The sequence below is a fragment of the Micropterus salmoides genome, unplaced genomic scaffold (genome assembly GCF_014851395.1).
Source record: "Micropterus salmoides isolate LMB-PRFRI ecotype aquatic unplaced genomic scaffold, ASM1485139v1 Ms_hic_scaffold_18, whole genome shotgun sequence".
In the NCBI taxonomy this organism is placed as follows: Eukaryota; Metazoa; Chordata; class Actinopteri; order Centrarchiformes; family Centrarchidae; genus Micropterus; species Micropterus salmoides.
The window spans coordinates 4,300,766-4,311,794 of record NW_024040928.1 but is presented as its reverse complement, the minus strand read 5'-3'; the positions used below and the strand labels follow the sequence as shown (position 1 = coordinate 4,311,794).

The following is an 11,029-nucleotide window of genomic DNA, read 5'->3' as shown; positions in this document are numbered from 1 at the left end:
CAAGCTCCATCAACTACTTTTTTCCAGTGCTTTCAACCACATCATACAGTCTTCCTCAGCAAAGGGAGTGTACACATTCATGGAGTTGACATGTTTGCTCTTGCTACTTACTAAAATGCCACACTGAGCGTTTCTTCCAGTGTGAAATAGTAAAATAATAGACCTTTTGCCATCAATGTAAACTCAATAAAAGAAAGAAAAAGTGAGTAAAAGAAGTCCTGGTTCAAGATTAGATTGTGTAGCCAAGCTTAATCTTTCAAGGGTAACATCACTTTAGAGAAATCTTACAGTTAAGTACAATTTTATCTCAGACTGATCATATATATGATTTATGAATAACATTCGCTTTGTTCAGCAGGACAGTCGGTTGACATAAACAAATTCATAATTTGTCTCCATCCATTTCCTCACTTTTTTTCCTTGCCGCCCCTTTCACCTTCATCTCCCCCTCCATCGTTCTCCTGTCTTCTCCTTTCATTCTTTCTATATTTATTTTCTCCACTGTCCAGTTCTCTTTTCCTCTCCTCCACCCTCCTCTCTTCCTCTTCATCCTTCTCTCCAGTGATCCATTCCCTCGACGTCTACCCAGTTCCAGCAGAGGCCCGGCCAAAGCGGGGGGGGAGTGTGGCCTCAGAGCTCCATAAATCCAGCCTGTAATCAGTGTGTACCGGCCATAATGAGCAGGAGATAGTGAAAATATGTTGATTATCTCCCAACATGAGGGGATGAGGGGGCAGACAGTTTGGATACACGCTTTCTTGAAACCCTTCCAGTGGCATAAATAGCTGTCTTTACATGGAAGCATGGGCAAAAATACACACATACTCACTTTGGAGACATCCACAGGGCCTGCAGATAGAGATGCCCCGTTGAGTGCACCTGTGTCTGTTATGTACTGTATGTGTTACTGTAGCTACACTAAGCAGTGAAGCACTCATAAAATGGACTCTTCTGCTTAACCACAGTCATTTTCTTCATGCAGACAAAGGTTATCTCATTATACATTTCATATAGAGCAAGTCTAGACTATACGCTTTGTAATATTATTAACAGAGACCCAACAAGTCTTACCATGAGCACGCACTTGGCCACAGCAGCAAGGAAAACTCCCTTTAAACCCCATGATAATAACTTGCAGCGGTGGTCGAGCAGGAACACTGGGGCAGCAGCTTGCAACCACAGATCCAGATCCCACAGCTCTGGAGGCAGAAACACCTGCAGAGAGCGACAGAAGGAGAGAGGAGAGAGAAGTCGTCAAGTTAGTAACGAAAGCATACACATGGTGATGGAGAGGAGGAGAGAGGTCAGTGCATCATGGGAAGTCCCCCGGCAGTCTAGGCCTATAGCAGCATAACTAAGGGATGGTTCAGAGCCAGCTCCTGAGCCAGCTCTAACTATAAGCTTAATTAAAGAGGAAAGTCCTATGTCTACTCTTAAATGTGGAAAACTAGAAAAGGCAGACTTCTCTGAGGTAGTTAAATAGTAAAAATACTGAAGAAGTTAAAGTGGAAGTCAAAATACAGTTACTGAATGAATTTCAAATGGCATTAAATGTGGAAGTGCTGAAAATAGTTTGTGTAAGTGAAAGCACTGAGTGAGGTTTCTGTGTCAATTTAAGTGTGTGCACTATGTGAAGTTAAGGAAGTATCAGCAGAAGTAAAAGTGCTGAAAGAAGTTGAAATTGCAGATGTGTAAGTGGTAAATAGAGCTGGATGTCCTCATTGAAATTTGTTCACTCTACAAACCAAAATAAAGTTAATGTGGTATTTTCTTAAAACTGGGCTGTCTATGCAGTGGAAAGACGCAAATATTTTAGAAATTGGTGCTCCATGATCTGAGAAAACAGGGAGAAAGGCCTTTTGGTTTTCCTGAAGGGATCCTGAAATATGTCTCCAGCACTCCCCAGTCCATATGTCGCCCAAAGCCTTGGTGTACCACCCAGCTGCTCCACTTCTGTTTCCACTGGAGTAACAACCAGTTGTCTCAGGCACGGGGCAGCTGTGCACCGCTATCCTCACGGGCTGGCAGTGCTTGACTCTCTGCGTCTTCGTCCTCCATAGGCCTTAGTTCCTTCGCACTGAATTGTGGCTCTCTCAATCTGACTGTCCATGGATACAAAAAAATGCAGAGCTACAATCTGTAGTTAGAACGACAGCCCTACACCTGGCAACATGCCGACAACTTTGAGGGAAGCGGTCAACCACACATTGTAATGGTACAAAGCTGGTCTCATTGACATTGGCCTCTCTTGCAGTTGCTTTACCAAACTGTCCTTCTGTAACCTCTGCCTTAGTATTCAGACTCCAGCAGCTCCAAATTAGTCATCACTACACACGGGAAATCGGGGGCAGCTGCCCCCCCGGACAGATTTATAGAGCTAGCCTTGAACGCTGGGCTGTTGCTTGTGGAGCTGAGCCCATCTTGTTCAAGGGGGAGATGTTTTCAGTTAGTCTGGGCTCTCATCTGTTGTAGGCTTCTCCTCTCCACCCTACAAACATATCTACATGACTTATTGGGATGGATTTCAGTGCTGAGCTCTCATTACACAATTACAGTGTAATCATACAGCAATGAAATATGATACTTAGTGAATTATGAGCTGAGATACAGAAACTACAAATTGTGAAAAACTTACATTAGAAACTTCTCTTCTCTAACGTCTCTTTTCAGTCAGTTAAAATTTGTACAATGAACTTGCTTCACCATTTACCTACTTCTAAATATCAAGATATCTGTGCCGTTTGGTGGGTTTTTATGTATGCTGGGTGATTTCATGAAGCAAATGTAAAAGGGTTTGAACTCTTGAATCCAGGCATTTAGCCAAAGTAAGCAATCCCATATCACAGCAAAAAAAATGCCACACTGACAAAACATTAGACAAGAAAATAATTAATTTATGGTTTTACTATTCAAAAACCAGAATATTATTTAAATAGGCATTAATTTGGACATTAGGCTTTTAATTATGTATCAGTCTTTGATCTAAAACAGTGCTATGCAACATCTGGGCTCTGTGGCATTTCTAATGCTGGTTAAAATTAGTATGACATTTTATCTCACTTTTGTTACGGGATGGCAAAGAGTGTTGGCTGCATGAAGTTATTATTCATCATGATCTATGATGGCTCTGTTTATTGCAGTTTGAATCACTGCCATGAACATTTAAAATTGACCATTTACTACAAATGAGATGAATTAGAATATAGTCAAGAAAGGATGGTTTAATAAGAGTTGAATAAAAGCTTCCTGGGACAGGCTCCTCACTGTAACACTGCCTTATATATAATGGTCCTAGGAACTATTTAAAATATTCAGCTCTGGGTAGATTATGAAAACACATATTTTGAGCTCAAATCCACAAATGAATTCAAAGATTCACCTAAAGTATTGTACAAACGTTCCCCTAACCCAGTGGTTCTCAAACTTTTTCTGTCACACCCCATTTCAGAAGCCGAAGTTCATGCCCCCACACCCCAGCAAAAGTGGATTTAATTTTAATCAATCATTAACAATACAGGCGGTTGGAATAAACAAGATTCATGTTAGCAAAATAGCCTTGCTAGCATCAGAGCACTTTCATATGTCACCACATGAATCATATTCATGTAATTTTAGATCCGGTCTACACCCCTCTCCCAAAGTGGCTCTACTGCCACCAAGGGGTCCTGACCCCTTGTTTGAGAACCACGGCCCTAACCTAACACAAATGCTGGTGAAATCTCTTCCCTGCTGAAAACACACGCTTTCTTGATCCTCCACCAGGAAATTATTGGTGTGGTTCATGTATTCTGTCTTATCACATGTGGTTTAATGTGTGTAGCAAAAACACCAAGAGCCCTAAAAACAGGATACAGAGCACAGGTGCTCCATCTGGACCAAGGACCAGGGTAACCCAGTGGCCTCTCTCAGATACACTGGCATCGAGCACATTAGATCTCCGAGAAGAGGAGGCCGTTTAAATGCCATCTTTCTCCAAACCAAAGACTTTTATATTTTCACCCTCCAGACTCTCACACCTAGAGGTCTGAATCAAGAGTAGGAGATCAAACAACTTAACATCAAGACACAAGAGTTTTGTGAATAATCTGGATGCCTGAAAATTACGCTAAAGATGTGTTCATTCATTCAGAACTGCTGTTATAACCACACTCACACTATCAGTCCCTGTAGCAATACTGCAGGAATTTTATCTGAACGCAGTATTTGTTTGGAGATGTACAGTTACCTGCTGATGTTAAAATGTGGGCCGCCATAACTGGCAGAGATGTCTTATTGTCTGCTCATTAGAATAAAATTGAAATGATGTCAAGATAAAGTCGTTTTTTATGAAGAAATAGAGCCTGAAATATGGTGGGGAGTAGTAACTCTGCCCACTGAGGTTTAACGCAACCACTGGGACTATTTCTGCATCTAAGATGTGTTTGTCAAATTTGAAGTAATAAGCAACAAACACAAGCTGTTATTGTAGACGCTGTTTTACTCAGAGTAAAGGGTTACATTCTGTGGCAGAGTTGTAATGAGAACTAAGTGGTCATTACTGCAGAGATATGAAGTGATCAGACAGCAGCTGTGTTCCCACAACAATCCCTCCCTCACTGCTCACATGTCTGTCTGTCCTTTCACTCCCACACACACACACACACACACACGTGCACACGCATGCACACACACACACACACACACACACATATACACTGTGACTTTATGCAATACCACAAACATCTAAATAAAAATGATTAGACCCTAACAAAGAAGGTTTTCTTCCATACAGTGAAAGCAACAGATGAAAAAATAAAAATAAAACACTGTACAGCGTTTAAATCAAGATAATATGTTGCACACTGTTCCTCCATGTGGGGATGTTTTTAGTCAAAGGAAGCGGCTTTTTCATTTCCTCGTATTAAATCCGTTCCTGACGACCTGCTGTCTAATGCTCCGATCATTTTCAACAAGGGTGAATATAAACCTCTCTGTGCTGTGTGCATTAGTGAGTATCTGTACCTGTGGGTGTTTGTTTGTCTTAGTTTGACACTGATGACAGGCTTTTGCAGATGGACAAACTAAGAACAGGAAATTAAAAAAAGTGTTTTCTGTTTAATTAGGACATGTAGCCAGATTTTGAATTAAAGAATGAAATGAAATAAACTCTAGGCAACTCGGCATTCAAAATTTATTGACTTTCCCAGCAGCCAGAGCTAAAAATGGCCACTGTACTTGTAGTTGCAGGTTAATTTAAGCCCTGACCTTCGTTATTAGATAAACCATGAACTGGAAGAAAGTTTTTTTTTTTTATCTCCATACAAAGTAAGAAAATGCTAACCTTGTTTTTATTTTTGGATGGCTTTAAGTTAAGATTTTCTTCTGCTTTGCTAAAGTAAAACTTTGCTAACTAATAATTTGCTAATGACTGATCACTGTCTCCACACAAATCCCATTCACTTTGCTTTGATGTGTCCTTCGCTGTCGATAGTAGCTGCGTGGCTGGTTAACATTGTTGAAAGGAAATGGGGTGAAAGTTATGTCCCATGTTGTACTATGACTCTTTGTCTCCTTCCAAGGTGGGGGTCAGTGGGTGTGTCCCATTCTGTCCAGGTGGAGGCATCTGATTGGCTGGGATTCCTGATAGCAGCTCTCCCATGCTGCCACAGTAGAGCAGGGAACGCATGGGCCACTTCTGTGGAGACAGACAGCCCACTGGGTTAGTTCTTCCTGCTAATACAATCAGCATATGTCACCTCTCTTTCACTGTTTCAGGTTTAAGTCTCTCTGAACATTGTCCTCTGACTGTCCAGCTGCCATAATCCAGATGAAAACAGATAAAAGAGAGTGACACACTCATCTGAGTCTCCTACAACTACAGCGAGCTCAGCACAATCAGCTTATCGAGCAGCAGCAAGCGCCTTACTGACTTTTGCCCCTTTTTCCCCTCTCAGGCTGCATACAGGCTCAGCCTTGTTGGTGAATGTTGTTGGATATGTATGAGGCTTGAAAGGAATACCTGTAGACACTACTCAGGGCTAAAGAAAATAGGCACTGCTAACTTCTTTTCCAGTGAATAATTGTATTTGATGTAACTAGAATTATTCGGATTATTTCTGCAGTCACGAGATATGTTAGCGTCGATCTTGCTAAGAGGGCACAAATGTATTTGCAATCTACATTAAGACATATGGAAATATTTTTCTTTTGACATACCAAACTTCTGTTGATCATCACTGTTACTCTCGGCGGTGGCTTTGCACTGGTCATGTATCGGTTGTTTATGGTTATTTTAATGAGATTTCTGGAGTGGGGCTGTATGAGTTACTTATCCTGTTATCCAGTTCACTGCTTAGCCTCCGTGCTCGTGCAACTCTCTGCTTCTATAAACTGGGGACATGCCGATTAACATCTACTGCAGGTAATAAATACACTGTTGATAGGCACCTCATACAACCCCTCTTCAAAAATCCCCAACTATCCCTTTAAGATAAGGAGATATTTTAGTTCTACTAAATTAAAGCAGCTCTGACCTTTAAGCTTCAATCTCTTAAACTGGTTTGGAAAGAGAAAACAGTGATTCGATTATATTTTCTGATTGACATGATGATCTTTGATGTCCTCTGACTTTGAAAGTTAGCCTACAGTGAGAGCACTGTGTTCAGTCCAGGACAACTCATGAACAGACTATATATCAGACTGGTAGCCTATTTACATTATTACATTAACCATGAGGTTTTTCTTAAAGCGGCTGTCACCAATTATTAATAAATAGTAATGTTTTTAAAACCATTGCATGCAACTATTTAAACTGTATTCTTATTCTATAACCATAACCTGACAGAGGGCAAATTATGGTTATGATTACAGACACATGATGTGTGATTGTAAATGTTGAACCAATCCTTCTGACGTGGTCTGCCAAAGTGAGACAAGGGCCCTTGGCTTAGACTTTCTCACATGTATGCAACAGGTCATAATGCACTTACAGTGATAAGCAGTTAGCTGCTGGTTCCTACCCTCACCTTAACTGGATGCAGGTATCCACCCGGCTTGGAAGGCAGGGTGTGTTCAGCCAGCGTCCCTCCCTGGTCCAGGGTCTCCGTTAGGTAAGCTATGTAGTTAGTAGCCAGAACCAGAACATCCAGCTTGGACAGTTTGGTGTCTGGCGGGACTGAGGGCAGAGCAGCCTAAGGACAGAGGAGGGTGGACAACACACACAACACAAATATGCTTTTATGTTTCAAGTTTCATTCATTTGTCATTTCCACATACAGAGCATGTGGGAACGAAACATAAAAAGGTGCTAATAGAAATACACATAATGAAACAGTACAACATAGTCACCCAGACATACAGTGCACAAAACAGAACTATGACGGTGGACCTGTGGCGTGGTGGGACTACTGGGGGGACGTTTTTAGCATTTCAACACGATGAGCAGTGTCACAGTTAATGAGAATATTATGAAAATATCTAAATAAATAATGCTGTGCAAATGATCAATAATATCAATATACATGGTGCCTAACTAGTGACATCACTGGTCATTTTACATAGTATAAATAAATGGGGGCACTCCGGTAATGATAGTCCGGTATAAAGTGTCGGTGTAGAGAAATTGCAGAATCAGAATCAGAATCAGTTTTATTGCCAGGTATGTGTACACATACGAGGAATTTGACTCAGGATTGTACATTGCTCACGATGTGCTTACTCACACAAAATAAAATAATAATAATAAATAATAAAATAAAATCAGACACAAACTAGAGTATACAACACTAATACACACACTATGAACAAAACAATATAGACATATTGACAAGCAGAGAGGTGTAGTCCAAGTGAGTTGTACGTGTGTGTGTGTGTGTGCATATGTAATAGTATGTTAGGAAGAAGTGGTGGTGTGTGGGGGAGTGTGTGGGCCTTATGTGGTGGGTAGCAGCAGGGTGTTTAGATGTCTGACAGCTCGGAGAAGGAGCTATCGCAGAATATAACATGAATAGATTAGATTAGTCTTTATTGTCTCTCTTAGGAGAAATGTGTCTTGGGCGTTCGACAGAGCAAAGTTAAAGGAGCAGCACACGGGTACAGGAAACCTGCAGAGAGGCGGGAGCCATACTGATAAGTTGTCACCTCTCCTCTACAGCAAATAAGTAAGTAAATAAATTAATAAATGAAACAATAACTCAGTAGGCACATTTTTTGTATGCATGCAAATTCAATCACTCATTAAACTGAATTGAGCACACAATGGGAAGAAAGCGGTAAAAGAGAAATGCACAGGGAATGCTTCAGAGGTAATGAGGCAACAGCTTGTGTTCAGCGCTAACTCAATCAAGTGTCAGCGTATGTCTGGGGTACCTGCAGGCTGTGGAAGGCCTGTCGCAGGTTGCGTACACGGCTCCTCTCTCGTGCTGCGTTTTCTGGGGAGTGCTGACCCCTCAGTGTCCTGGACTGGACCGCAGACCCACATCCAGAACCAGAGCGTGACCTGGACCCACACACAGACTGCACTTGCAGCAGAGGACACATTGAGACATGACAGTAAAATACAATAAAATAAAATGGATTGTTTTGCCCAAATGAGGCAGTTAGAAAATATTTAAGCAAACAGTTCAAGAACCTTTGGAGGAATTTTTCCAGGGTTACTGTACTTTGAGTCTGCACAATATTAGAATCCAGTGATTTGGGGAGCCACACTTTTTTTATTTAATTCTTTTATATATGAAAAATATCCTTTTACTTATTTTGATAAAATATCAATGTTAAATCTTATGTTACTTGGTTCATTCTTCATTCTAAAACACAACTTCCTATTGCAGTGTGTATTATTTGCATACAGTAAATTGCTGAAAGGTCCGATGTGAAAATCAATCGCTACTCAAGAGCATCAGTTATTGTTTCATTACTCTCTCATTACTGTTACTTTATACTTATGTATTGTTACTGCCCTTAGGGCAGAGCCAGTCATTTACAAGTACTACATTTATGGCACTGAGAAGAGATTTTTGAAATGATGTCAAAGATTATTAAGAAAGTAGATTATTGCGCTTCTAGCTATTTTTATGTGTTTCAGTGCTCAGAAATAATGCATGCCGTGACCGTATTTATGTTAAAGACAGACAAGGATAGAGAGGAGTGCATTTTATTCAGCACTCCTCAGGACTGCTGCTAAGCATCTGAAATGTGCTTGAAGTGCACACATGTACCAGACACATGTTCTTAATGTTTCCATTAAATCCTTAATGAAAAAGGGAGATTCATCTTATACTTTACTTGTTGGCACTCTCACTCATCTTCAGCTTTCCCTAATCACACTAGTAAGTTAGTGACAGGGAGCTTTGCCTTGTCTGATCACCAGAAATTTTAAACTTATGAAATCGTGACCGTGGAAGATAAAGGACTGATGCATCATCCATCGTCCATTAATTCAGACTCACCCACTTCCCTGGCTCGCGGCTGCTGCGTATGCTCTGCCCGTGTCCGTGCAGGGATGCTGAGCTGCCGGCTGCACTGAGCTGCTGCCTCTGTGGCTCAGCGGTGGAGCTGGAGACCAGTCGGTGATTCACTGCGACTGACATTAGACCCTCCAGAGGATTCACCGCCATCGATGCTCCCGTGTGATTGGTGAGGAACACTCTCCTGAAGACTTGAGAGCCTAATTCACTTTTGTTCAGTTTACTTTCTTTGGCTGGATGGAAGTTTGCTTTCCCGTGCTGGAGATTGTAAAAGTATCATCCACTAAGTTCTTTGGTAAATACACTACAGAACTCACAATCTGAGGTCATCTTTCCATCTAATCTGAAAGCATCTTAAAAGTTTAATGCAGATAAAAGTACTGGCTCAAGAACAGCTGAAATCACTCATTTGATCTCAAGAAAGGAAAAAACATTCAAATCTGTGAACTGTTTCTGTAGCTACAGAGGACCACTTCTTTCAAGCATCTCCAAGATCCTTTCCAGAGTTCTCCAGGCCTTTGTGGGACCCCGGTTCCACCTACACCCCTTAACAATTGGTGAAAACCCCACAATCACCAGCTACTTCCCTGCGCATCACCATCCATCCAGAGGATTCCTCCCAGTCTGACCCTCTCTCTCTCTCTCTCTCTCTCTCTCTCTCTCTCTCTCTCTCTCTCTCTCTCTCTCTCTCTCTCTCTCTCTCTGCCTCTCTCTCTGCTTGTTTCCTTATCGGGTGAGGTAATGCGGGGAACTTCATGAGGTCCTTATCTCAGCCGCCTGGTCGTCCTGATCCTCCCCTGGCTGTTTGACTGCCAAGAAGAGCAGGCAGGCAGTCAGGCCTGGAGGAGTGCAGCACTGGGAGGGTGTCCCGAGCCAGGGCACTGGGGGCTTGGGAAACTAAAGAGCTCTGCTAACAACTGCACAGGGTACATTGGAAGCTCGGGGCAGTGCGACATAGAACATTATCAAGGAGAGGCGGAAGTGCATTTTGGTTTGTTGAGAACATTCAGGGCATCCCAGTATCTTAACAACCTCATTATGACAGAATGAAAAGAGAAAAGGAAACCAGATTCGCTTGTGCACATTTTGTGACCAACCCATTTGAAGCAGTTAAGAACATAACACACCACAAGAGTTTTGGGCACATGCATATAACCCCAGGGTGGTATCCCAGAAAGAAGGACCTCAACAAGATCACTCACCCCTGTTCCAGAAATCAAGTTTTACTGACACTAACTTGCTATAAGGCAGGTTAAAGCTAAGGTAAGCAACGCTGGAACTCCCTCCACAGTCACTCCCCATAACACATGTTCATGTGCAGTAAGTGCACAGGTGGACAGGTAGGTAGGTAGACAGGCAGTTAGGTCAGCCAATCATTTCATTTCATTACAGTCCTGCGACAGTCGCAGATATTGGATTTGTTTTTTCCTTTTTGTGTCAGAGCATATGATTTATTGATCTTGTCGGGAAGTAAAGAGAATTTCAACAAATATAACAAAACATGCTGGAAAACACTGCCCAGCCCAGCTCTAACTTAGTCTTTATCTATGGTCCAAGGTCCCGGGTTTTCAAGCTCCAAATCTAAA

At 41.8% G+C, this 11,029-nt stretch overlaps 1 protein-coding gene across 1 annotated transcript; it reads right to left on the bottom strand.

The window, feature by feature from the left end:
• Positions 1-3,201: 3,201 nt before the first annotated feature.
• LOC119909020 (transcription factor 24-like) lies at positions 3,202-10,055 on the bottom strand. Its single transcript, XM_038727040.1, has 4 exons — positions 9,426-10,055; positions 8,347-8,493; positions 7,005-7,169; positions 3,202-5,674 (listed from the first exon to the last, which is right to left on the bottom strand). The coding sequence occupies exons 1-4, from the start codon at positions 9,591-9,593 to the stop codon at positions 5,534-5,536; spliced, it is 621 nt and encodes a 206-aa protein (XP_038582968.1). The 5' UTR covers positions 9,594-10,055; the 3' UTR covers positions 3,202-5,533.
• Between the last annotated feature and the right edge of the window lie 974 nt (positions 10,056-11,029).

Coding starts and splice junctions, on each gene's coding strand:
- LOC119909020 (XM_038727040.1), bottom strand. CDS start 9,593: ATGGCGGTGAATCCTCTGGAGGGTCTAATGTCAGTCGCAGTGAATCAC. Junction 8,494..9,425: donor GCCGCGAGCCAGGGAAGTGG/GTGAGTCTGAAT, acceptor CTGCAAGTGCAG/TCTGTGTGTGGGTCCAGGTC. Junction 7,170..8,346: donor AGGCCTTCCACAGCCTGCAG/GTACCCCAGACA, acceptor CTCTGTCCTTAG/GCTGCTCTGCCCTCAGTCCC.